Below are 27199 nucleotides of genomic sequence, written 5' to 3'. Positions count from 1 at the left end.
TGCCGTCACTCACGGCCGCTGCTCGCTGGCTTGCTCGTGCGCTCTCCGCGCCACAGGCACCTGCTCGCCGGGCGCTCTGCGCTCACTTCTCGCTCGCACACTGCAGACTCCCGGCGTCGCCTCCGTCACCCGGCCTCGTCCCCAGCCCAGCACAGCGCTCCGCCCTTCTCCCCGGCCCCTGGCGCCCACCCACCAGCCATGGCCTGGGCCTGGGACAAAGAGCGGTGCAGCTCTTTGCCCAAACTGGGGTAAGCAGTTGAGGGCGGGGGTCTGCGGAGAGGGCCGCGGGGCACGCAGGATAAGCGGCCGTCTCGGGAGAGGGAGATTGGGAAGAAGCCAGGGAGAGTTTGGGTGGGAGGACCCCCAGCCAAAGCGGGTGCTGGGCGGGGCTGCGCTCCAACCACAGAGACTGTGGGCCCTCCAAGCGACCCCCTGGAGCGGGGGGCGCTCTGGGGCGGGGGCGGTGCCGGCTGTGGAAGGGGAGCGAAGGGCGGGGGTGATGCAGCGGTGGAGGCGGCTCCGCGCCTAGCCACTGACCGCCTCCTCCCTTTCCCTTTCCCTTCCCCCTCTCCCCGCCTCTCTTCGGCTCTGGGTCCGCCACGCCGGACCCGCTCTCCCCGCGCTGCACTGGGTCGGACGCCAGGTCTGCGCGCCGCGGCTGAGCGCCCACTCGCCTTGCGGAAAGAGCCGCGGAGGGACCAGCGGGGGCGGCGGCGGGAGAGCTCGGCGGGAGCCAGAGGAGGTGGCAGTCGGGAGCCAAACCATAAGGAGACTGGGAAGCAGAAGCTCGCAGCTCTGAGGCGCGCACTCCCTTGGCAAGGGATGGGTCCCGGGGCGGCCCAGCCTCTGTCCGGCCCGCCGGGCAGAGACTGAATTGCGGTTCCCCATCGTCCTGTGGACAGCGGGATAGAAGGAGGCACGGACCGATCACCAGTAGCCTCCCGGCGGGACCTCGCGTCCTGAGCCCCCCGCGCAGCGCCCCCCGCCGGAGCCGCGCCGGGCAAGCCGGCGAGGGAGCTGGGCTGATTGGCGGCCGCCGGCGGCCGGGGGAGGGGGCGCCGCGCGGGGCCATGGCAGGCTCGGAGGCGTCCTAGCCCGAGCTGGAGCCGGATCCGAGCCCACGCTGCCACCACCGCCGCCTCTCCGCGCCCGGGCCCCCGCCGCCGCCGCGCCCCCCGCGGGAGATGGAACAGCGGAACCGGCTCGGCGCCCTCGGATACCTGCCGCCGCTGCTGCTGCACGCCCTGCTGCTCTTCGTGGCCGACGGTGAGCGCGGGAACTTTGCTGCCGCGGGGGGCTCAGGGGATCCTTGCTGGGGCCGCCAGAGCCAGCCTGTCCCGGTCGCCAAGGAGCAGGAGGAAGAAGAGAAGGGGACGGCTTCACGGTCTCCAACAATCCCGGTGTTCAGCCCGGGCCCAGAGGGGCAGGGGGAGGAGAGCAGCGAAGGGTCGCCGCAGCTGCGGCGCTCGAGCCGGGGTCATTCGGAGCCGGACCCGTGCTCGGGCTGCGGAGAGGCGGCTCGCGGGGAGCGGGAGTCGGCGCGCCCCAGCCTGGCTCCGGCAGTGCGGCTGGGCGCCGGGTAGAAGCGTAAGCCGCCCCTGCTGCCCCGCCGGATCCTGAGGGAAGCAGCCTGCAGCGGTAGCTGGTCTCTGCTAGGGCCCGGCAGCCGCTCGACCGAACTTTGCTAACGCCTGGGCCACGCTTGTGGCTTGGGGGTGGCAAGCACAAGGCCGGCGAGCCGGGGACGCACCGTCTCGCTTAGGGTTGCCCCAGGCCCCCGCCCCACAGCTGGTCACGCCTCTCTCTTCCCCCGCCCCCAGCTACATTTACCGAAGTCCCCAAAGATGTGACAGTACGGGAGGGAGACGACATCGAAATGCCCTGCGCGTTCCGGGCTAGCGGAGCCACCTCGTATTCGCTGGAGATTCAGTGGTGGTACCTCAAGGAGCCGCCCCGGGAGCTGCTGCACGAGCTGGCGCTCAGCGTGCCCGGCGCCCGGAGCAAGGTAACCCGCCGCCCACGCGGCGCCGGCGCTCTCTCGGCTCAGGCCGGGGCGGCTGGGGTAATCCTGGCAGAAAAGGCAGGGCGCGCACTGGTGGAGCAGCCCGTCTCCCACCTACCCCATCCCCACGGCATCTTCAACAGCAGCAATCGTTACCCACAAATCCTGGTAATCCTTCTCCTTTCCCTTAAAACCTCCCGAACTGCAGCCTGCCGCTAAAAAGCGACACCTCATCCAGTTCGACTGCTCTTGCTTGCTGGCTGCGGGCACCGGAGTCAGATGGGTGCTGGGTCCTGAAGGAAGACCACTTGGTAGGGCCGGGCTTTCCCGGCCCTCTGCTACTCCGAGGTCCCCGGGGCACAGGGCCAAGGAGTTAAGCTCCTCTTGGCTGGGTTCCAGAGGCCCGCAGTGCACCTCAGGATCGGAGGGAAGGCTCCCACTGTCAGTAGGCCTCTCAAACCAGTCTCTTACGTACACTCGAACACACAACACACATACACACAGCTGCCCTCTACCCAAGGTCCCACCCAGAGTTACTGCTCACGTCTCCCTCTGCGTCCCGTCCGGATACACCGGCCCCTCCATCCAGCTTTCCACGGGGTTTAGGGAAACACTGCAGGGAATGAGGATGCTCCAGGGAGGGTGATGAGCCTTTCTTCCCACCCTGCTGGCAATCCAGCCTTTCCTCTTTGGCCGGCAGGTGTGCTAGGGCAGCCCCTCCTAGGTCAGGCACCATGCTTCCTTCAGGGTAAAACTCCAGGAGATCCTGATGTCCTTCGTGCCCTCAGCCCCGGCCACTTCCCGAGCGGTTTCGAATCCTAGCCCGCCCGCAGAGAGTCCCCTTGCCGGAGGCGTATCTGAGTTCCCCGGAGCCTGAAGGCCGAGAGCCTAATGTGTCTCTCTCCCTCTTTGCATTTTAGGTAACAAATAAGGATGCAACTAAAATCAGCGTAAGTGTGGAGCCCAGCGCGGGCCGCGGGAGACCCCTTCTGGCCGCTTCGCGCCCCACATCTTCCTCCCTTTTAGAAAGGCTCAGCGGCCGCCGCGGTGTAGGGCCTTACTCGCAGCCCTGCACAGTCGGCTGCTTGGCAGGTCGGGGGGCCATCTGTCGCCGCTAGCGGAATCGGGTTCGCTTTTGTGTAAATCAAGGGTCCCAGGCCTGAATCTCCTTTCTCCGTTCGGCGCTCACCTGTAAAACTCCTTCAGCCGGCCGGCGCGTTCAGGCCCCTGCTCATCCGCTTCCCTCTGTTCTGCTGGCATGTCTCCCAGCAACTGGAGCGCGCTGCTCCTTGCGCTAGCAGCGACCTGTGCTCCGACTGTGGGCCCACCCCTCCTCCACACACATACACACACCCGGCGCCCAGGTGGCGCCTTCTGCCGCAGCCCTCTCCTCTGCCTGGGGTCCGGGTCCCGTGCCCGGCGCAGTGGGCTCGTTGTGGAAGAAGGTGTGGGGCGGGGGTTGGCGGCGCTGAGAGGCGCTGGGGTCGTGGGGCTCGGGAGGAGATGCGTCTATGCTTCCCCAGCTGGAGCATGGAAGTATCGGGGCCTGGAGACCACCAGGGCCTCATAGAGCTCTCGGTTCCGAGGTGAGGGCCCCAGAGCGGTTGCTTGCCCACGTCTCCTCCAGGACGCGGAGGAGGAGAGCTTGGTCGGGAGCTTCAGGCTGCCGCGCTGAAAAGCAGACTGCGAAGTAGCAAAGCTCTGGGGACCCAACAGCAACCTCAGCGTCGCCTCCTTGGGAGGGCGGAGGGTTAGCTGTAAAGGGCTGGAGGGGTGGGGACCCCGCCAAGTGTTTATGTGTAGTCTGAGAGCAGAGTGGCTGTCCTTCCGGCACTACCCAGGCCCTCCGAAATCCAGAGTAAAGGAATGTTGGTGTGAGTAGATGTGGAGGGCTGGGCTTAAGGCCGTGCAGCAAAGAGGGTGGTTAGCCACAGGAGGCCGAGCCTGAGACTTCTCCAAGATGCAGGAGGGAGGAAGGACGGGTAGGTTCTGCAGCTCTGAAGGTCAGAAGCATAGTTTGGCAGGAGGATGCAACGTGATGAATTCGGTTAAGATGATGGGGACACGATGCAATGGGTAGGGCCATCCAAGATCCAATCAGGACTGGGAGCCCCAGGCCACTGGGGAGCCACGGAATGAAAGGAAAACCGGGTCGCGACAGGCAAACCTGCGTCCAGAGGTGTTGGGGTGCTGTGGCATGGGGGCGCAATGGCAGAGCTGGGCGCAGGTGCACTTCGCCGGCAGGGAGAGCGCGTCGCGGACCTGTCCATCCCGGCCTTCTGACCCCAGCCCCTGCTGTCTTGCAGACCGTGCGCGTCCAGGGCAATGACATCTCGCACAGGCTGCGGTTGTCGGCCGTGCGGCGGCAGGACGAGGGCGTGTACGAATGCCGCGTGTCCGACTACAGCGACGACGACACGCAGGAGCACAAGGCCCAGGCGCTGCTGCGCGTGCTCTCGCGCTTCGCGCCGCCCAACATGCAGGCCGCCGAGGCCGTGTCCCACATTCAGAGCAGCGGTCCGCGTCGTCACGGCCCCGCCAGCGCTGCCAACTCCAACAACTTGGGTGCCACCGGCGCCGCAGGCCGAGCCACCTCCGACCCTGGCCACGGCGACAAAAGCCCGCCTCCGGGGAGTCCTCCTGCTGCCCCAGGTCCCGGAGTCCCAGAGGCGGCCGCTGCCTCCGCGGCCCACGCAGCCGCCACCACTGTCGCGGCTGCGGCCGCTGCTTCGTCAGCGTCACCGCCACTGGGCCAGGCGGTCCTTCTGCGCCAGAGGCACGGCTCAGGTAAGAGCGTGTGCAGAGAGGGGGGCGCGCTCGAACGGGGGCTGCGGGGACAGGGTCCTGAGTGGCTCTGGCCAGAGAGGCAGCCCTGCTCTGGCACTTGGGTTTGCCTAGTGGTGGTAGTTCACGTGGGTGCGTGCGCCTGGGGCAAGTTTTCTGCAGCCTCCCTTGGGTTCTCTTCTTGTTGTTTCCTGTTTATTGCTGGTTGCTTAGAAGCTTTCAAGACTTGTATTTACGAAGGGGGGAGGGGCGGCCTTCCCCCAAATTCTGGGTAAGAGTAGGCAAGCGGCTCCAGTGTGAGGACCCCTCTCATGATGAGTTTGGAGAACTGGACCTTTTTCTCCTGGGGTCCTTAGAGTCTAGAGGGTGGGGCGCTAGCATCCAGAGTGGAAGGAGGTGGTTACCACTCAGGCAATGTGCGTCTGGATGCTGATTGACTGATAGAACAGACAGAATTTGTCCAAGGCTGTGTGGTTGGGCCTGGCTGAGTAGCCTCTGCTCTCTTTGGTTAAGTCCAGAATGGTCCTAGGCACAGGCTGTGCTATAAATAGTCCCCTTTGGGCCCTCTTGGGGGATGAGGAAGTAAGGATAGAGCTTTGTCATTGCTAAGAGAGCACCCACATGTTAAGGCCTGCTTTCCTAGGGAGCCAAAAGGGCTGGGGGAGATGGAAGGTGGGCAGGCAGAGGGGAGTCAGAGAGCAGGAAAACATGCTGACTGCCAGGGCAGGCAGCTCTGGGGCAGAGTGTGTATAATTCTTGGAAGATTGAGAAAATAGCCACTGAAATCACTTTGGTAGGGGTTAATTCTCTCAGGGAAAAGCTGCTGTAGAGACTGGCAAGGCAGGTTTTTAAGGCCCAGGACTAGAAGTGGTATATATTACCTTCACCCTCACCTTTTGGCCAGAACTAAGCCACTTGGTGCCCCATAGATGCAAGGTTAGCTTAGGAGCTGTTTTTGACCTCCTCTCTTCTGGGTAGAAGGAGAGCATAAATCCTGGGGGGACTTAGCCATCTCTGTTTAGCACACAGTAGGTGTGCTGGAAAAGTAGTTAATTGACTTGCGATTGGCTTAGTTGCATGATTAAAAAAAAAAAAAAAAAAGCACCTCTGCTGCACTCTTATGGGATGTTCTACAGACCATGAGTGGAGTGGCAAAGCAAAGGATTTGGAAGGCAGAAGCCCAGATGTGAGTTGTGCTTCCACGGCTTACTAGCTGTATGACTTAAGCAAGTGGCTTAACATGTCTGAACATATTTCTTCATCTGTAAAATAGAATGGTATTCCCTGATCTCAGAGGGAGCTCAGTATGGAGATTTCTATGTAAATGTTTGTTGTCATCACCTTGGTAATTACCTGCTCTGGCCAGAGAGGAGGGGATGGGGGAGATAAGGCTGAGTGGTTGGCAGTTGGAGGCCAAGCTGCTGAGGGCCTTGAATGCCCAGCAGATCCAACAGAGACTTTGGTCAAGGCTTTGGTCAAGGAAGTATTATATGAAAGAGATCTTTGAGGGGCGCCTGGGTGGTGCAGTCGGTTAGGCGTCCGACTTCAGCCAGGTCACGATCTCGCGGTCCGTGAGTTCGAGCCCCGCGTCAGGCTCTGGGTTGATGGCTCAGAGCCTGGAGCCTGTTTCCGATTCTGTGTCTCCCTCTCTCTCTGCCCCTCCCCGTTCATGCTCTGTCTCTCTCTGTCCCAAAAATAAATAAAAACGTTGAAAAAAAAATTAAAAAAAAAAAAAAAGAAAGAGATCTTTGAGAATAAACTTGGTAGTGCTCACAAAAGGTGTTAATGAGACCAAGGCTATGAGCTCATTCCTGCTTGAATCTCCCTTTCCGCCTGGCCAGAACCTTGACACCTTGAGCAGAACCAAGGCTGATCCCACTATGCTCTGCATTGCTAGTCAAATATTCAGTCTCTGTGCTGGCCACAAGGGGGCTCTAGGGCAACTCATCCCAACAGGGAATCTGTCTGTGGAGGGTGGCACAGATAGTAAGTACCCTTCTTTCTGGGAGATCTGGGGGTCCTCACATCAGTTCAGTTCTGATGGCACAGTGTCCAGGACCTCCCAGCAGGTGGGGCCTTGGGCATCTGCCAGTCACAGGGCAGTATTTTAATGCCCACACAGATCAGGGCAGCAGCCCAGGCTGGGGTTCCTCTGCCCTCCCATGGAGTGGCTTGTAGTGTGCATTTCCCTCCAAAAAGCACAGCCAGCTGGGCTCCCATCAGGGCAGGGAGGGCTCCCATCAGGTCCTGGCAGGGAAGTGCCACCAGGATGGGGGTATGGTGGCCCCTAAGGTCTCTGTCACCCCAAAACTGTTGCCAGCTCCTGAATAGGCCAGGAACCACGTAGACACATCTCAGAAAGAACCCCAGGTTTCTTTCCAACTCCCATTCAGAAGGCCAGAAGGTGGGCCTTCTGCCAAAAGACCAGAAAGCCTACATCTTCCTGTCTCCAGGTGAAGGTCTTGGGAGAGTCGCAGTGCAGTGGGCACCTCTGGAGATATGCGCATGGAGAAATGGGTTAGCTGACTTCTAACCCACAAACATACCTGAATTACCTTGATCCCAAGGAGGGACCCATGCTGTCTTAAATGTCCCATCCTGCCCACCACCCGAAGCCACCCAAGCTGGGGCTGTCGATGGGGCAAAGTCTGAAGACTATCTTTTGGTGGCAGGCATTAATAACCTTTCTGCAAGGCTGTGTTGTTGAGCTGTGTGTAGTCCTGCTGAGCCTCCCTGGGGTGCAGCAGGCCAGCCAATCACCCAGAGCTGCCAGCAGCATGAGCTGGAGAGGGAGCTTGAGACAGTGACCTCAGGCTTGGCCTTCCCTGCTCAGTTCTTAGCAGCCTAGAGGGCAGGGGACCAGGCACGACCACTGCCACCTGGTTCACAAGCAAGGTGATAGACTGTTGACAGAGTCTATCAGTCAGGGTGCTTGGCTAAGCAAATGGCACATTCAAACAGGGTTATGGGGGAGAGGCGATAAGAGTAGTGTTTGAAGGTGTGGACAGGGTTAGGACAGCCAGAGAAGGGTGAGTGCCAGTCCCCAGGGCTAGTGGCAGTGGGAGCCATTAGCACCTCTAATGGCAAAGCGGGAGTGATTAGTATAACCCAGAGGGGCACGCCAGATGGAGTGACCTGCCTGACAGGAGCTGTGGCCTTGGTACGATGGCCCAGCAAGGACCTCAACTTCCTCCTGCCCTCCAGTTCCCGTCAGGGCCTCCTACTGGCCAAACCCCCCTAAGAGCAGAGGCAAGGGTGCTGGCTGATGCAGCCTATACGGACCAGTGCCCAGAGGCTCAGAGCAGAGTGGAGAAAGGTGGATTGGGGGGGGGGGGGGAGGAACAGAGGGAATAAGCTGACTCTCAGAGAGCGGAAGATAGGTTCCACCCTAGCTCCAAGACAAACCCAAAGGTCATCCCAGGCCGGGTCAAGTGGTCACTCTGGCTGTTTCAGAATGGCAGCCTCAGTGGTGGTCCCAATCCACCTCCCCAGACAGTCACCGGTTAAGTGATTACTCCTGGAAGAAAGTCAGAAGAAGTCCCAGACAGTACTGTGGTACTCTGTTATTCAAGCAAGCTACTTTGCTGATGCCAGAGAAGGGGTGGGGTCGGGGGGTTGGGTACTGACCTGAATCCCTCACCCTTCAGCTTCTGCACAGCCAGGCCAGGAAACCCTTCCTGTGCCCCACTTGCACCCAACACAGCCAAATACATATTTGTACTAAAAGTTTATGTGCAAAAACTCATTCATTTCACGTCTCATTTGTCAAGAGACGTTTTGATATTTGTGCTTAAAAATAACATGGGCTGGATTAGCACAGCAGAGCTGGCACAGGAGACCAGGCCCCTTCCTAGCCACGTTCTCATAAATCTGGCTCCTGATTAATCTGAACACTGACCTATTTTATATGAACACTTTGTTGCTGATTGCCATTTCTAGAAAAAAAGAGAGGGAGAGAGAAAGAGAGAAAACAAAACAGAGTACCTTCCAGACAAACCCTTCTAATCCGGAAAGGCACCACAGTGAAGCTAAGTGTGGCCTCAGAAGAATACAGTTAGCAACTGAATGGCTTGCATGTTGGCAAGAGGATCCCCTCTGCAAGGACCTGGGGCTCAGATCTTGTGGCATGTGAACGTCTAATTAGCCTCAAGGCTCCAGCTCCAGGAAGAGGTGCCCTGGCCCCTACAGAGAACCGGCTGATGTGGCAAACTCCTGCCTGGTGCCCACACGGAGAACTGGCTCTCAATATTTCATTTCCTAATGAGAGAAAGACAGCCAAGGCCATGGGTGTGCTGGCTTTAAAGAGGCTCTTACTGCTGGGAGCCATCAAGAGGAGCATCCTTGGGTGTCTCCATGGCAACCGTAAACCATGACTGAAAGGGGCTGTGGACAAGGTGAAGGCATTCACTCTCAACCTATGCCCCCGTGGCTGACAAAGCTGGCGGAAATGGTGCCGGCATGACCTGGGACAATCTCCACGGAGCTGGGAAAGTCTCCAACTAGGCCAGCAGGGCCAGGCGGCAGTCACCCAGTGTTCCCATGTCCCTGGACCCATGAGGACCCAAAAACAATTGGCTTAAATAAACAATCCACTCTTCCCTCAAGCTCCGATGTGACACGAGGATCATAATTAAAGAGAAAATAAATCTGGCACAATTTGTCCCAGAGAAGAGAGGGAGAGGCTCCCTGGGCATCCTGAAAGAGAAAATTAAAGGATTTCATAAAGAAAATGGCTGAGCCTCACAGCTGGTGAGAGATGCCTGCATCATCCCTGACAGCAGCAAATGTGTGTGATTATTGGCTGCATGGCGTCCTCTCCCTCATCAGCCTGTCATGTGATTGCCATGAGTGGGAACTGGCAAGGCCAGCCATGGGCCCAGCTCAAGAGTGGCAAGGGAGCCCATGTATGTCCAGGACAAAGCTGTCTGTGTCACTGGGAGTCCCAGGAGGGGCTAGCCCTACTCCAGCTAAGGCAATCAGAGGAGGCTTCCTGTAGACAGTGTGCGATTTCTGACTTGAAGGGGCACCTGGGGCTTTGTCCTCCTGCTTAGGTCAGCCCTGCAGAAGCTTCTGGAGGCCTCACCTCCCTCCCTGTCCTGTACCACACAAATAGAGAAAGTCACACCAAATGGAATGGCATTTGTCCAGTCGTTAGCCAGCTCACTGCATGGCCATTCTCTCCTCAGAAGAGAGACCCCAAATTGAGGATAAAATGGCTACACTGTGGATTTAATGGTGATAAATAATACTTACCTTTTACTGAGCACTGATTATGTGCCACACGCACATATCACAGGTTTCCCTCCTTTTTGCCATTCTCCATAACTCCTCCTGCCTCACTTCATCTCACAGTCCGTCCCCAGGGCCCAGACCCTTTCCCCAGCTGGGGTGGCAGCCCCCATGAGAAAAGCCGAGAGCCGGCCTTTCTAAATGTCACTGGGAGCCAAACCCACCACGGAGCTTCTCATTAAATACGCCAGGCGCACACTTTTAAAGCTCTGAATATTAAGGATTCCCCAAGCATCTGTGGGGATAAATGAGGTCAAGTGCTTTTGTAATACGATATTGATTAGTTCTGCCCCATGTGGACCAAGGCAAGGGCTTGGCTGTGGTCTAAACCCCTGAGCTTTATGGGAGAAAGCAGCTTGGTTTTAGCACATCTTTGCAGCACAGGAGAAAAAAAAGTATTATCTTTTCTATTCCCCCATGCTTTGCTATCACCAGGCATCTCTCAGAAACTCATACCCGAAGCGTGAGAAGCTTCCCTTTGTCTTATGTAAGGGCTGCAGGAAAGTTTAAGACGACCAGCAAACAGGCCCAGCCCCTGTAACTGCTGATCCCTACCTGTTCTTAAAGGGTGACAAACCTCCTTCCCTGGGGTGGGGCTTCTGGGGAAATTAACCTGCTTGTCAGTGGCTTTGGTGCTCTTGGGGAAGGTGTACTATAAATACTAAGATAACTTATCCAATTTGTCCTGCTCTGGGCTCAGGCTAGCTGCTATTGTGCAGTGAGTCATGGAAGTGGCCGCTGGAGGGGCTCAGCAGCAGCCCCTCAGTAGCCGGTGAGACCTGTACCCTCTATGAGATGGCCCTTGAGATGCAGGTCTTGTGACGTCCTGTGTTAGCAATCCCAGGGGAGGCTGTTTCTAGAAATTATTGGTTGCTCTGTTCTGCATTACCACCCCCCTGGGCTGAAACATCAAAGCTACTTTGGACTGGCTTCTGGTGTTTATGGTTCAAGTGGAATGTTGAGGGGAGGGGGGAGCACTGTCTATACAAAATAGAGCCAAAGTGGACATTACAAAAGCTTTCTCCCCACTTATAATACACCCACACTTAGCTACCCCTGGGGGCTCTGTTCTGTCCAGCTCAGAAGTGACCACCTTGCCGGAAGGGCTGCCATGGGGAACAGACCACTGGTGTCTGTGGAGGCCACCTGTACACAGAGCACCTCCTGAGTGCACCTGCTGGACACCCAGGGCCCATTAAGGGATGAGCCCAGGGGGAGGGGCCTGGGTGAGGTCAGTTCTCTCAGGAGCAACCTAAGAGACAGCTTATGGTGGAAGAGACAAAGCATAAACCCGAAAGAGGTTGAGAACAATTCAGGAGGAAGTTATCCTCACCACCTTTTCCAGACATTTCTTTCTTCCTCCTGACATTTCAAATGCCCCTCATTGTTCAGCTAGCTGGTTCATAATTAAGCCAGGGTTGGGTGACATAACATTCTCCCTACTTCTGGGCCCTATAGAGCTCTGACAGCCCAGATATCAAAGTATGTGCCTTATCCTTCTTAACCTTTGTAAGTCCGTGCTTCCATTCTCTGCATGAGTCCAACCACTTGCATTCAAATCCTGATCCATGCACCCCACATGTGATTTCTGTATCTGTTCTCATCTGGATGGCACCCATACCCATAACAGAGAACAAGTGACAGCATCAGAGGAGATAATCCACAGAAAGAGTTGAGCTTCAGGAGACCTAGCACCTAGAAAATGCTCAATAGATGTTGGTTCTTGTTCTCTGCATTATTTGCAAGAATGGAATTGACTGTCCAGGATCATTTCATGGTGCTCCTATCTGAGACCTCACTCTGAGACATTTCTCCCTCTGCACATTCTGTGAGCATCATGGAGCTAAAGGTGATGGAAGGAAGCTGATGAGCTAGCTTCAGAACAGAGAGTGCCGGGGTGCCTGGGTGGCGCAGTCGGTTAAGCGTCCGACTTCAGCCAGGTCACGATCTCGCGGTCCGTGAGTTCGAGCCCCACGTTGGGCTCTAGGCTGATGGCTCAGAGCCTGGAGCCTGTTTCCGATTCTGTGTCTCCCTCTCTCTCTGCCCCTCCCCCGTTCATGCTCTGTCTTTCTCTGTCCCCAAAATAAATAAACGTTGAAAAAAAATTTTTTAAAAAGAACAGAGAGTGCCTTCAGATTGCAAATGGCTCAGCAGGTTGCTATTTTTGTCCTTCTCTCTCTGTGCCACTTCGAAGGGGGAGGGTAGGAAATGGGGAGGATGCCACGTCCTCGTCCTTGCCTGGCTGTGGCTATTTTCCATGAGTTCGGAGCTCCTTGGTGAGCAAGGACAGGTTCATCATGGCTTCTCACGTCCAGCCCCGAAGTTACACCACCACATTTGCACACCTGCCTGTAGGCCTCACTGTGCACCTGTGTTATGCCTGGTCTTGCTTCACTGTTCTATAGGTTGTTGGCAGCAGGGAGGCCATTGTGATGGGAAGAGGGGGGCCCTTTAGTGGCTAAAAAGCCAAGTTCTGGGGAGAGGCTGGTGTTTGCAGCACAGGACGAGAGCCTCTCCACAGGAGAAGGAAACAGAAGGAACAACCCCCTCAGTGGCAGTCAACTAGCCAAAGAGCCTCCAAAGCAGGCCTGGGCTGGAGAGGAGGTGCCCCATGTCCTCCTCACTGGGACTCTTACCAGTAGAGGTAGAGGAGATTTTGTGGGCAAGCCCAGTGCCTCACAGGGATGGGCCTATGAAGTGATGGGGATTGGGGCCACTGTCATAGGCTTGGGCATGCCCGGGCTCTTCCATGCGAGTGCTTGCATTTGTTTTTCCTATTCACGCCCTACCCAAATGCCCTCCCGGTGGCTCACAGTGCCTGCTGCCTGCCAACAAAGGGGTACTCAAGGATCAGTGAGGAGAAGGTAGGACAAAGACCACCAGAAGGAGGTGCTGGGAGCATAGCAGGCTGCTTGCAGGGCCTGAAGACCAGGACCGCTCCTGGCCTGCCCCACGTGAGCCTGCCTCCCACCAGCACAGAGAGCCTACACAGGCTCACCAGAAAGGAGGCCCACTCACTCTTACTGGCTGTCGCCAGAGACAGAGAGCCCCTCACTCTGCTGATCCCTGGCCCCCTGCCATCAGCTCTCCTCAGGAGGATGTCAGTTTTCCTTAAGCCAGGAAAGCCCAGCTGCAACATTAGTCCCCTTATAGCAACTTTTATTACAATTGATTCTCATACAAATGCCACTTGGCCCAGATGAAGGATCTTTAATAAACCCGGGGGAGGGAGAGCTGACATCATGTCATGGCTCATTCTGAGCTAGGGTGGGGGTTCTTGGCCAACTATATCTGGTATGGCCAGAGCCAAGGGGCAGGGGTCTTCCCAGGGCATTAGGTAGACTCAGCCCCCACCTCAGGAAGAAGCTCACAGTCTCACCATGGCAGTCAGAATAAGCAAGAAGTGCTCTGAGAATGAATTCAGGGCTTAGCTGGGGCACAAGAAGGACTCAGAAAAGGTGGCACCAGTGGAGATCACTTCACAGAAGGGAGGAAGGCTTTGCTGACCCTGCAGCCAAAGGGGTCTCATCCACCCTGAGTACCCAGAAGGGCTCCACTGCTGTCTCAGGGCCCCCAACATTTCCTTCCCTGTCATGGAGTCAATGCCTAGCTGATTACCCCATCCAGACTGATGCCCCGGGGAGACAGGCCCAGTTCCTTCTCATATCTGTATCCTCCCTACTCCATGTTCATTGGGCCTGGCACTAGTTCATTCATTCATTCATTCAACAAATGTCAAATTGGGCATCTTTTATGTGCAGGAACTAGGCATGGAAGACACAATGTGAATAAGACCTACAAGGTCCTCAGAGTCTGATAGAAGGAGAAACAGACATTGATCAAATAGTCACATGGCAAGTGGAAATTTATACCCATGGCTGGTTACTCTAAAGGAGAGACCCATGGGTCTCTAAGGAGCTAAGAATAGGGGGACTTGACTCAGTCAGGGGAGGGTCCTTGAGGGAGTGACACTTGAGCCATAATCTGAAAGATGGTTAAGAGTAAAGAGAGAGTGTAAAGGGAGTGGGTAGAGCCTTCCGGGAAGAGGGGGTGGCATGTGCAAAGATCCTGTGGCAGGAGGGAGCAGGGGAGTACAAAGGCCTGACAAAAAGTTACTATGGTTGGGGCAGCAAAGCAAGAAAAGGAACAGAGGGAAATTTATTTTTTAATGCCTTAAGCAAGATTTTATTTTTTATATGAAATTTATTGTCAACTTGGTTTCCATACAACACCCAGTACTCATCCCAACAGGTGCCCTTCTCAATGCCCATCACCCACTTTCCCCCCCCCCAACCCCCCATTGACCCTCAGTTTAATCTCAGTATTTAAGAGTCTCTTATGGTTTACCTCCTTCCCTCTCTGTAACTTTTTTTCTCCCTTCCCCTCCCCCCTGGTCTTCTGCTGGGTTTCTCAGGATCCACATAAGAGTGAAAACATATGGTATCTGTCTTTCTCTGCCTGACTTATTTCACTTAGCATAACACTCTCCAGTTCCATCCACGTTGCTGCAAAAGGCCATATTTCATTCTTTCTCATTGTCAAGTAGTATTCCATTGTATATATAAACCACATCTTTATCCATTCATCAGTTGATGGACATTTAGGCTCTTTCCATAATTTGGCTATTGTTGAGAGTGCTGCTATAAACATTGGGGTACAAGTGCCCCTATGCATCAGCACTCCTGAATCCCTTGGGTAAATTCCTAGCAGTGCTATTGCTGGGTCATAGGGTAGATCTATTTTTAATTTTTTTGAGAAACCTCCACACTGTTTTCCAGAGTGGCTGCACCAGTTTGCATTCCCACCAACAGTGCAAGAGGGTTGGGAAATTTAAGTAAAGAGTAGTTCAGAGCTCAAACTCCATAAGGCCTTATGATAGAGATGGGAGCTTTGGCTTTGTCCTAAGGCAACAGCATGGGGAACAAGTGGGTGGCGAGGCATGATGTTTTTGGAACTGATATTCTGGCTGCAGTGTGAAGATTAGAGAAGTGGGGACAGAGTGGATGTGAAGAAACCACTGTAGAGGCAGTGATCCTGCTAAGAGATGACAGGTTTTGGACTACCTGTTTGGATAGATAGGTGGATAGGTAGATAAACAAGTAGCTGGTGTCTGAGTTAAGGGAAAGATGTGAATGGATGGATGAGAGTGTAGGGGATGAGTGGAAGAAAGGATGAGTGAACATCTGGATGGGTGGATGGAGGGAAGGACACGTGGACATGCAGATGAATGGATGGAAGGATTTATGGATGTGAGAATGGATAGAAGAATGAGTAGATGAGATGGATAGAAGGATGAGTGGAAATATGGATGGATGGAAGGATGAGTGGAGGTTTGGGTGGGTGGATGGAAGGATGACCGGATGTAAGATTGGATGTAAGGATGAGTGGAGGTGTGGGTGGATGGAGGGATCAGTGGATGGATGAATGGATAGGTGGGTGGGTGGGTGGGTGGATGGATGGATGGATGGATGAGTGGATGGGTGGGTCGATGGAAGGATGGAAGGATGGGTGGATGAGTGGAGGTGTGGATGGAGGGATCAGTGGGTGGATGGATGGATGGATGGGTAGGTGGATGAGTGGGTGGATGGGTAGATGGAAGGGTGAATGAGGTGTGGATGGGTGGAAGGAAGAATGTGAATGGGTGAGTGAATGGGTGAGTGGGGGGATGGAAGGAAGAGTGGATACGTGGTTGAAACAGGAATGGGAAGATGGGCCCATGTGGGAGACAAGTTGGGTATTGCAGGATGAATGGGCTTGGGGCTGCAGACATGCCCAGCGTTGGCATTCCCCACATGTTACAGTGCATACTCAGTCCATATCTTCTAGGATAGAGGCCACAGGGAGAAAGGTCCCAGGTGGTGGCATGGCACAAACTGACTAGGCCCAGAATTCCATGCCAGCCCTTGCTTCTCTCTGCAGTCCCCAGACCATAGTAAGATGGGTGGGGTGAGTAGACACAACTAGTCCCCAGCCTGCTCCAGCTCCCCCAACACCTCAGCCTTTACAAGGCACCAGCATCACTCCCAGTGAAGGACATGAGCAGGGGCCTTTCCATATGCTGAACTCTGATTACTCTGGTGAATGCAGCCTGACCAAGACTTGCTGAATATTGTCCATGTAAAAGTTAACGTGGATACATTTTTTCAAGCATCTAAAAAATCAAATCTCCAGGTGGGCAGATGAATAACTGTATTCGCATTAAAGACTAATGTAACAAAAAATACACAAGGCAATAATTCATAATGCATGCTAGTCTACAGAGTCATATTTTAATGCATGACATATCCTGGGCAGCTCCTCTGTGCTAATTTTATTTAATGAGCACATGTTCTAGAATTTTCAGAGCACTATCCCTGGGCAATTAAAATGTGTTAACCTTTTCAGTTAAATTGTGTTCTAAAGAAAAGTCCTCAGCATGAAACAGAAAGAAATATCTAGGCACCATGGAGGCAGAGCCTAGAGGAAAGGATTGCTATTGTGTCCCAGCCGTGCCAGACTCAGGGGCCTCCAGGCCTTCCTCCCTGGCCCTCAGGGCTCCTGTCTGTCACTCCTCCTCATCTTGGCCAGGCCCACCTCCATGGAGCAGGGTGAGAAGGCTGAGGCAAGGACCCACACACTGAACAGCCTTCACTGAACCAGCATTGAGTGAGTGCCCAACATTTGCGTGAGCCAGGGGATGTGAGGCAGACTCTGTGTCAAGGGACATGAAGGCTATGGAGGGGACATGAGGGATTTAAAAAGGCCAGGATGCCCCCAAAAAGGGGCAGGGTCCACTCATTTGAAGCCCATTCCCTATCTGTGTAATGGGCACACTAGTACCCCAGCATCCACAGGTCTGTGAGTTTCAGACGTGAGCCTCTGGTGAATGGTTCCCAAACAGTGTTCCTTGGAACCCTGAGCCCCAGCCCTACCCCCAGCTTCAAACAGAGCTGTTCTGTTTTTCTAATGGTTTGAGATATCAGGCTTCCATGCAGCAATTAGCTTAAAATGGGGGTTCTACTGCTTTAGAAGATTTGAAAGCAACTGATATAGTCCAAATATATATATATATATATATATATATATATATATATATGTAATATGTAAGTATATAAATTATATAGAGTATACAAATATGTTTATGTGTGTGTGTGTGTGTGTGTGTGTGTGAGTATGCCACCTTCTAAGAAAAGAATTTGAAGTGGCTTTCAAAGCTGCATGTGACCTAATAGAACAGAAATTTTTAAATGAAGAAATTGGAATACAGGGAAAATGAATGTGAAATGGTGAAACTAGTTTGAGGAAAAGTTGGACAAAGAGATGTGTGCACACAGTCTCGGACAGTTGAAAGGTCAGATCAGGGTGATAGCGATGGGCCCCCCAGCACCAGCTTGTATTTGAAGATGAAAAATGAGATTCCAAGCATGAAGCATCTGGTGGATGTCTGGTGCGTTGTGGCTGCTTAGGCTAGCTGGGGACACCTAAGAAGGACTCCCATTCATTCATTTGACAAATATTTTATGTGTGGGACACGCACAGGGTGGTGGGAGAGAGGAGTCAAAAGGTAGACCTTCCGTGGCCACCAAACACAGCTGGGAAGGATCAGAACTTGCTGTAAAGCCCATAGGATGCAGGGAGCCTCCAGCTGGAGTCTGGGGGATGCAGTGTCTGAGGGAGGCCTGGGGGTGCAGAGGAGGCAGACAGGTGACACGGGGTGAGCAGCACGGATGATGGTGGGGCTGTAAGGGAGGGGTGAAGTTGCAAGGTGGTCTGGGGTGGGGCCAGGAGTTAGGTCTTCAACCTGGGATGGAGCCCCTGGGGGATTGGGGGCCATCGTGTGTTTGCACGTGACGTGTTTTTGTGTTTGCAAAGGGCACTGTGGCCTCTTTCTGGGTAGGGACCTGTCTGTTTAGAGCTCGTGGATGTGGGTCAAAAACGCGGCCCTGTCAGGAGAGAGCTGATGTGAAGGGAGGGTAAAAGGACCAGCAAAGGTGGGCCAGGGCAGAGAAGTGCAGAGTGAGAACTGTTTTGGAAGCCACCTTGTAAGTGGCTCTGGGCTGGGCTGGCAGGGAAGGGTGGGTTGGCTGTGGGCAGCCAGAGGAGACAGGATAGGGCTGACTAGTGAAGTGGACAGCATGAGTGGCTTCCATGCAGCACCCCAGTGTACTGGGGCTGGGGGCATCTGAAGCATCGTGGAAGCAGGGGAGGCAGAAATGACCCTGGGTTGGGGTCAGGAAGAGCCTCGAGCAGGCTAAGGAATCTAGGTTTGATTCACAGGTACCAGGGAGTCACTGCAGATTAACTCCTGTATCTGTACTGCCTACTAGCTGTGCAACTTTAGGGAAGCCACTTAACCTCTCTTGGTCTCGCCTGTGAGAGGGGAGTGGCTTCTACCTCCTAAATCCACTGAGAGGGTGAAGGGAGAGAATTTTCTCGGCACTGAGAACCCAGAATCATGTGCCTGTTAGCATCCTGCAGGCTCAGAGCTCAGAGAATCTGGATGGGCAGTGGGGGATCCCCCTGAGACCTGGACCCAGCACTGAGAGAGGCCCCCCACCACCCCTGCATGGGGAGAACCCTGATGCTTACTGTGGTCTGGGCTACCCCTAGCCCTACCAATGCCAGCCTCCTGACCACACAGAAAGACCTGTTTACCATTTTCATTAAGTGACACCATTAAAGGATCATTTGAGGCAAGATCTAATTTCAAAAGAAATAGAAGCTGGAAAGGCGTTCACAACAAAATTGGCTGCATTAAAAAGCTATTACGAAGGTTAAAATACAGAAAAACATCTCATCCCCCCTGAGGTCTCCCTTGGAAGCAGCCTAGGGCTGGGGTCAAGCCGAGGCATCGGGGAAAGGGTCCGGCTCTTTGGTCCCGAGAGGTGGCGTATGTGGTGGGTAGGTGTGTGGACAGCAGCCACACTGTCTGAGTGCAAGTCCGGGCTCTGCCATTTCTCTTAGTGTGGCCTTGGTAGGGCCAGGTTTAGCAAATAAAAATATAGGACCCCCAGTTCAATTTGCATTTCAGATAAACAAGAGGTAGCATTTTAGGTTATTAAGTAGGACCCGTGCAGTATTTGAGATATACATGTACTTAAAATTATCCATGGTTTACCTGAAATTCAAATTGAACTGGTGTCCTGTATTTTCTCTGGCAACCCTAGGCCTTGAGTACTTTGCTTCACATCTCTGGACCTCAGTTTCCTCACCTGTAGAGTAGGAATAAAAGAGTGATTCCTACGGTTATGAGGATTGTATTTGATGTAATATACCTGTGACAGTGCCTGTCTGAACAAGAGCTAGCCAGCTTTGCTGTAGTCATCCTGAAGCTGATCACCTCTATCTGCTTGAGCCTGGCTGGGTCTGCCCCCTGCCATGCATTCCCCACTGCTGGTCATCTGCTCCAGCATCAGATCCATTCCCTGCTGGGGGTGGTGCTGCTTGCTGGGGGCAGAGGAGAGGAGGAGGTCTGAGGCCAGCCCTCTGGTGCTTGGGCTTCCAGAAAGGTGGAGGGGTAGGACATGTTGTAAGAAAGGCATTTATGGGAGTGGGGGGAGAAGGGGAGAAGACAAAGGGCCACATGAACAGCACAGATATTTGTCCCAAGCCCTCTGTGCCTAGGTGCTCAGGGAGGGCTTCCTGGAGGAGGTAGTGCTTGTTCCAGTCTTGAGGCAGAGGTCAGAACTAGACAAAGGACAAGGAGGTTCTGCAGGTGAGCCCAGAGTCTGCTGTAGGCACTCACCAGGAACAGTGGACTGGAGTGCAGGTCAGCTGGCCGGGCACAGCAAAGGTGAGGTTGTTTGGGAGTGTCACAGAGAAGTCCTAGCTGTGGCAGTGAGCCGGAGGTTCTTTCTCCTGTGGGTAGAGGGGCCGCATCGAGGTTATGCACCTCAGGGAGAGTTCTTGGGTGTGTCTGAAGGAGGGGGGTGAGCAGTGGGTGTTGTGGAGACAAGAAGATGCTTTAGGAGGTCACTCGGGCCATGGCAAGGAAGAGAAAGCACAGCAAGCAAGGCTAAAATGAGTGTCCCACACCTGCCTCTGCCCCCCTTCGCCCCAGAGAGTGCCTAGGCTCCCCCCACTGCCTGGACACTGAGGCTACCGGAGGACAGCTTGTGTTCGAACCCAGGACCTGGGCACGCCAGGCCAGCAGGGTAGATCAACACGGGACCAAGGGACCCACGTCCCATCTGCTCTCCTACATCTCTTCATCCACACTCAGCTCTCCTTCCAAACGTCTCTGTTTCCTTTAAAGCCCAACGGCACTGGTTGCGCCTAATTTTTGCCCTAGTTACCAGCACACATTAATTTTATGGCAGAAATTAATTCTGTCCAATTCTGTTAGTGCCCGGTTATTCCTTGCTGACTCCCTTTGAATAAATATCCATGAAGAGGCTTTAATTAAAACGTCAACAAGGGAAGCAGCCTCCTTGCAAGGCGGCATCTTCCCACTCAGCTGTGGCCGGGCTGCCCGGCCTGCTCACCACGGCATCCAGGGGAGGTAGAGAGCCACGGGGAGTGGGTGCAGCGGCCATGGGGAAGCCAGGAGCGTCAGAGCAGGGAGAGCCAGCTTCACACAGTGCTGTACGAACCAAGACGGGACCCTGGCCAGGCCTCCTGGATGCTACAGCAGAGGCTCAGAGGCTGCAAACTCAGGCCCCGCCGAGCGCCAGGCAGTGTGGTGGAGAGGAATGAGACTGGCTGGACAAAGGAAGCCCCAACTGTTTGAGGGCCAAGAAGGGAACTAGCAGCCACCCTGGGTCCATTTGGGGGTCAGGAGCAAGCAAGGAGCAGCAGATTCCTGCCGGAAGAGGAGCCCGCTACTGGTCATGTGCCTTGGAGGAAACCGTGCCCAGGGTTACCTGAATCTGTGCTTTCAGGTAAAAGTCTCTGAGTTTCACATGTTGGATTATAATTTATAATTTTTTTAAGTTTTTGTTTATTTATTTTGAGAGAGAGAGCAAGAGGGTAGGGGCAGAAAGATAGGGAGAGAGAGAATCCCAAGCAGGCTCCACACTGTCAGCACAGAGCCTGATGCGGGGATCAAACTCACAAACCGTGAGATCATGACCTGAGCTGAAATCAAGAGTTGGACACTTAACCCACTGAGCCACCCAGGTGCCCCTATAATTCATAATTTTTATTTTAAAAAAATTTTAATGTCTATTATTTTTGAAAGAGAGAGATAGAGCATGAGCAGGGGAGGGGCAGAAAGAGATGAAGACACAGAATCCAAAGCAGGCTCCAGGCTCCAAGCTGTCAGCACAGAGCCCAATGCGGGGCTTGAGCCCATGAAGGGAGATCTGAGCCCATGAGATCATGATCTGAGCCGAAGTCCGACGCTTAACCGATCGAGCCACCCAAGCGCCCCAATTTGCAAAGTTTGAAACTGTGTGTGCCAAGTCAGAGCCCTCTGCAGACAAGACTGAGCCTCCGGTGGCCATTTTCCTTTCCTCCCCTTTTCCTTGCTGTTGCCCCTGGGCTCTGCAGGAGATGGTGATTTGTAGCCAGTGAGGCAGGGCTGGAGAAGGGGGTAGGGTGAAGAAGAGGGAGAGGCCAGCCCCCAGAAGTGCCCCCGACCCTGCCCTCAGCTCTGGCCTGGTGCTTCCAGATCACGGGCATCTCCACCATGGCCAGGGTGACTCCTACATGCCCTCTCTGCTTGACTCCACAAACCCCTCTAAACCCAGAGAGGAGCCTCTTGCACCCTGGCACTGGGTTGCTCTAAGAGGGTGTCCTCTCCTTCGACTGGGGGCTGGCCCTCTGCTGTGGGTCCAGGATGGGCAGGGCACTGATGGGAATGGGAGCGAGGGCCAGTCCAGACAGGCCTCCATCCCATGTCTAAGCGCATGTCCGAGGCCAGCCCATGAGGGTTGCTGCCTCTTGGGGGCCAGCCGTCTTCTCTCACTTTGAGGCAGAGCAAAAGGGCAAAGGCCCAGCACTGAGCATTGGCCTTGACAGGGGTCTTGTCCAGGGCACTCACTTGACTTCCTACCTTTTCTAGCCTAGAAGCCTATGTTTAAGAGATGTGTTGTGACAGCATGAAATGCAGAATATTCATGTGGCCTTGCTCTGTGTGACATGGAGGGGACTGTCCCCAAGATCCCCATCACAGTCCTTATGTCAGGATACCCATGTTTACTGGTGGGATGGCTCTGTCCAGAGAGACTGGACTAGTTCTCTGGCTGCTGTAGTCAGCTTCTGAATGTTCTAGTGCGATGCTGGACAGGGAAAGGCCAGGCATCACGCTGTGGCCAGAGTGAACCTCCAACTTAGCCCAGGATCTGTTTCTGTAGGTAGAGCTAAGCCTCCAATGTATCTGAATTTTATTTACTTTACAAACTTGAACCAAATTTTAGTTTTCAAGCTATAGCATAAACAAACACAAAAACAGCCCCTGAACAACCCTGGACTCCGAGGGGCACCGTTTGCAAAGCTCTGACCCAGGCAACCCCTCCAGTACAGCAAGCAGATTGTCAGCAGGTCCCTAGCTCCCTCCTGCCCACGGCCAGCATGACAGGGCTACAGACCACAGCAGGGCAGACGTCACCCCCGAAGCCAGGGAACCATCTGTGACCCTGGGAAGGACAAGCAGGGCACATGGAGGGAGGACAGTGGCTTCCCTGGCTAGTGTCTCCACTGGTCAGCTGGGGAGCGGCTCACCATGCTCCTGATGCCCACAGAGCGGGGGCGGTCCCCTCAGTGCACCCACGCCTGTGGGAGTCTGAGACAGAGTGGGAGTGGGCAGCTGCTTCCCCTGCAGGCACTGCCCCACCAGGAACCTGACTCATGGGCTTAGTCTTCAGCCAGTGCAGGCAAGGGTCCCAGAGGATGACCCAAGCAAAACCTCCTCCTTCACTTTTATCACCAGGCCTCAAAGCTTCTGTGTTGTTCTCTGACAGGGCTTTTGGCATTCTGCCATTGCCGTGTAAATGGAAAAGTGGGATTTCCCAGTCAGAAGCAGCTTGGCTGGTGCCTTTGTGGTGCCCATGGGGGCTGAGTGCCCCCACTGTTTTCTTTGGGAGCCTCTTAAATGGCTCCAGCAGGTGTCTTATCCTGTTCACCATTTCAATGATAAAAGCTAATATTCGCAGAGCCAAAGCAGCTTTGATTTCTTTAAGAATGATTAGCAAAATGATGATCCTTGTTAAATCAAAGAATGAATCAGCCACTATTCCATCAGAGGGCTTCCCTCACCTCTGATTTTCCAGCCTGATTTCAAGCAGCCTGATTTTCCAGCTTAATCATGACAAATAAACTTCTGCGTGTTCCAGTGCTATTTCTGGTGCTCTTAGGAGGGGAGGAAATAGATACAGAGACTGTTAGCATCCAGACACAGCAGCCTCATAGGAACAGAGCCATCCCCACACTGCAGAGGCCAAGATAGGAGCTCCTACCTCAGCTGAGCCAAAGGCATCCTCCTGGCCCTGGAGGGTCCAGGTGAGCCCCAGGCAATAGCGGGAAGTCCTGCCTCACTCCAGGAAAGCAAAGACAGGGACTGAGGCAGCAGACGCTGGAGGCGGTGAAGGGGGACCGGTAGCCATGTCCTAAACAGTTGTCGATCTTGGAAAACATTCCTCTTGAGGGAAGGACAACCCCCCATATTATATTTTCTCCAACGCTTTTCAGAGAAGTAGTTATGTTACCCTTCTCAATTGTATCTATTTTCAGAGCAGCTGACTCTGTTTACGTAATTGTGTAACAGAGGACGCTCAAATTCGGTGGCTTTGGTATGACACGAGAACCATTTATTTAGCTCATGATCCTGTGGATCAGTCGGGAAACTCCTCTGCCAGTCTCTTGTGGGCTCATTCCTGCTCATGTGGACAGCTGCCCTTTCAGCTGAGGGCTGATTGGGCTAGAGGGAGCCCAGCTGGGACGTGTCATGGCTTTTATCCTGCAGCAGGCTGGCCCAGTCTTGTTCATAGGCAGTGGGTTACAAGAGGCACAGAGGAAGGGCAAGCCTCAGTGGACAAGCACTTAAAAAAAAATTTTTTTTAACGTTTATTCATTTCTGAGAGACAGAGAGAGACAGAGCATAAGCGGGGAAGGGGCAGAGAGAAGGAGACACAGAATCCGAAGCGGGCTCCAGGCTCCGAGCTGTCAGCACAGAGCCCATCGCAGGGCTTGAACTCACCAACTGTGAGATCATGACCTGAGCGAAGTCAGACACTCACCGACTAAGCCACCCAGGCGCCCCTAGACAAGCACTTTTTTAAGGCTTTGTTACTTCACATTTGATAATATTCACTGGCCAAAGCAAGTCATGTGACCAAGCCCAGCATCTCAGAGGGGTGGGGGGGGGGGGGGCGCACTATCACAGGGTGTGTGGATGCTGGGATCTAAGAGGTGAGGGGGGAAGGAGATTGTGGCCATTTTTGCAATCTACCACTGTGATCTTGCTTGATCTGGACCACAACCTGGAAAGACATGCCAAGCACGTGTTAATTTTACAGAGCCATGCATATGCGCATCCCCATTCTATAGAGTGGGTGGCACAATGCCCAGAGAGGTAAAGGGTGTTCCCCCAGGTCACACAGCTGGCTTGCTTGAATGCCTCTCTCCCAGGTGCCAGCCTGCTGCCCCTGACCACCTCCCTTGGCCCCCTTTGTGGTGACACTGGGCCAGGGAGTAGATGAGGTGCCACCCAGGAGCCAAACCCTGGCTGAGCCCCCACAGACATCCACCAGCAGAGACACCACAGACTCTGGTGTCTGCCCTCCACAGGCTCTGGTCTCCAGGAGCCACCACTTCAGCCCCTGGCCCCTGCTGCTCCCACTCTGGCCCAAAACAGAGTGGCAGGCTGCTTGTTTTAACCCGGGGTCTTTGGAAAGTCTTGTGCAATTTTAAAACTTTTCAGTGTGAGTAGGTGATATTGTGACAGCGGGAAAGGCCAGTCAGCAGTCTCTGGAGGCAAATTAAAATGTCTCCTCACATCTCCTCTGTCCCCAGTTCCACAGGCAACACTTCCCTTGTCCAGCTCGAGAGCCCAATTGCCATTCGTCCTGCCCCCGTGTGTCTTGCGGCTCTGTGTTTTACTGCACATGGACATCTGCTTTCCAGGGCCTCGTGTGGCTGTTTCTATCCTGTCTGCACCTGCCTGCATGTTGGGTTTGCAGGAGCGTGAAGTTCTGAGCCAGGAGATCTGGAGGCCAATGGGCCCAGTCTGGGCACACAAGCCCTGTGTGGCCAGGAGGCAGCGTTCTGCCAGCAGCACTGCTGGTTTCCGTGCACCTGAGCCCAGGCACCTGGCCATCCATCAACACACCCGTCACCACGTCCACCCTCATTCTTCCCAGTGATGTGTAGCAGTGAAAGCAGCAGAGGAGGAGGACCCGAGTCTTGGGAGTGACGACCACACCCTGGTCCTTTCCACAGATGGATGGCAAGGGGCAGAATGTCAGTTCCTGCCAGGCTGCAAGCAGGGCCAGGAGGGACAACTGTGTAAAAAATTAGTGTCTGAAGAGGAAGATTAGCACACCTGGATTTGTCCTGTCCTTGTGCTTCTCCACGGGGTCTCAGACCATGCATGGAAACAAGTAATGGTGGGCGAGATGTGCACTGCAGACAGCTCCCACCCCCTTTTCATTCAGATGTTTGAACCCAGCCTGTGTTTCCCAAAATGGGCACATAGAATCTCGGAGTCTCCAGCAGGAATGGCCCCTGGATCATTATCCTACCCCCTCCTTTCACAAAGGGACACTAAGGCCCAGGACACAGTTATTGCCAGAACAAGATGGATTTGGGATTGGGGGAAACACCTTAGATAGAAGATTAATGGCTCTTCCAACTAGAGAGAGGGGAATGTCATGGGTTCAGGCCCAGCCTGGTCAGGAAAGCCAGAAACCCGGCCTGCCTGGCTGCAGCTCCCGTGGGCAGATAAGCAGAGGCGTCCACAGCCTCTGTACCATCTGCTTGTCACAGGGAAGGGCCTCCTGCCTCTCTCCATCCAGGCACAGAGCTCCAGCCCAGCTGGCTGGCTGAAGTGAAGGGAGGAGAGAGGCCTCCAGATGGTACAAGTGAGCAGGGTAGGGCTAGAAACTGTTTACATTAATGCAGTCTGACCCTAAGCAGGGTGGCAGTGACAGTGACGTCATCCCCACGGTTTGGGTAGCACTTCTTCCCTGGCTCCTCTCAGGACCCCTGGAGCATCCCACCTTCCAGGGAAAAGCCTGTGATTCATGGGTAGGCTTTCCTCCAGTTGCACCGAAGGTCTTCCACTAGACGCAGACCCCAGTGACAGATGGGCAAGACACCAGGCAGGCAGCCCAGGGGAGGCAGGATGAAGGCACACGTTACAGTTCCAGTGGTGGGCCAGGGGCCCAAGTCAAGCAAATGGAAGTGACCTCACTAGAACAGTGCAAGGGTCACTCCTCCAGGAACCTAGGAACCAGGAGCCCCTCACCTCCACCAACCAATGATTTCTGAGTTCCCCACTTTGACCCTAAGGTAGGCTAGACCAACAGGGCATGAAAACAAGACTCACAGAAACATCAGGATGCCTAAGACGGCATCCGTGAATACTAAGCTGTGTGGTTCAGGCGGGGGTTGGAAGGTTTGGAGTTGTGTGCAATCATGGAGTACCCTTGGAGGAGAGGGGAAGCTGGGCCTTTGATGCGGAAGGCACTTTCCAATATAGTTCTGGGGAGAGTAGGGGGGTGGTGGTTGGCATATTGTCTTCTTATTCAGCTCAAATAACAACTGGGACTTTAGAACTGCAATTACGATCTAGCACACACGGCTTTAGGCCAGGGGTACCTGGTGTCTGACCACAGAAGGCTCCTAAAACGTGTAGTCTGTAAATAACAAACAGCAAAATGCTTCATCGTTGTGCAGAAGTGCCACTAGGCACCAGCTGAGTACCGAGGTCAAGACGTCCAAGTTGGAGGACGTCTCATTCTCCCGGGTTTGCCCGTGGCCGCTAGGTTCTCGTGAATCCGGCATTGACCGTGCCCATTTTCTCACCCCCTGCAGGCACTGGCCGTAGCTCCGCCACAGACCCTCTCTTGTCCCTGCTCCTGCTGGCTCTGCATAAGCTCCTTCGCCTGCTGGTGGGGCACTGACACACACAGCCATCCCCCCCGCACCTCAGCCCGCCCACACGGCCTGCCCGGACCCGGCGTGAGGCTCGCGTCACCAGATGGA

At 54.5% G+C, this 27199-nt stretch overlaps 1 protein-coding gene across 1 annotated transcript; it reads left to right on the top strand.

Moving 5' to 3' along the window:
* Nucleotides 1-27199, top strand: VSTM2B (V-set and transmembrane domain containing 2B). The gene is made up of 6 exons (XM_040445600.1): nt 1-248; nt 644-1266; nt 1821-2005; nt 2923-2952; nt 4309-4789; nt 27029-27199. Exons 2-6 carry the CDS (start codon nt 1185-1187, stop codon nt 27115-27117), a joined length of 867 nt encoding a protein of 288 aa, XP_040301534.1. The 5' UTR covers nt 1-248; nt 644-1184; the 3' UTR covers nt 27118-27199.

The sequence above is a fragment of the Herpailurus yagouaroundi genome, unplaced genomic scaffold, assembly GCF_014898765.1.
Source record: "Herpailurus yagouaroundi ecotype Mexico unplaced genomic scaffold, PumYag 194, whole genome shotgun sequence".
Lineage (NCBI taxonomy): Eukaryota > Metazoa > Chordata > Mammalia > Carnivora > Felidae > Herpailurus > Herpailurus yagouaroundi.
The sequence above is the reverse complement of the archived record's forward strand: the minus strand, read 5'-3'. Positions and strand labels throughout refer to the sequence as shown.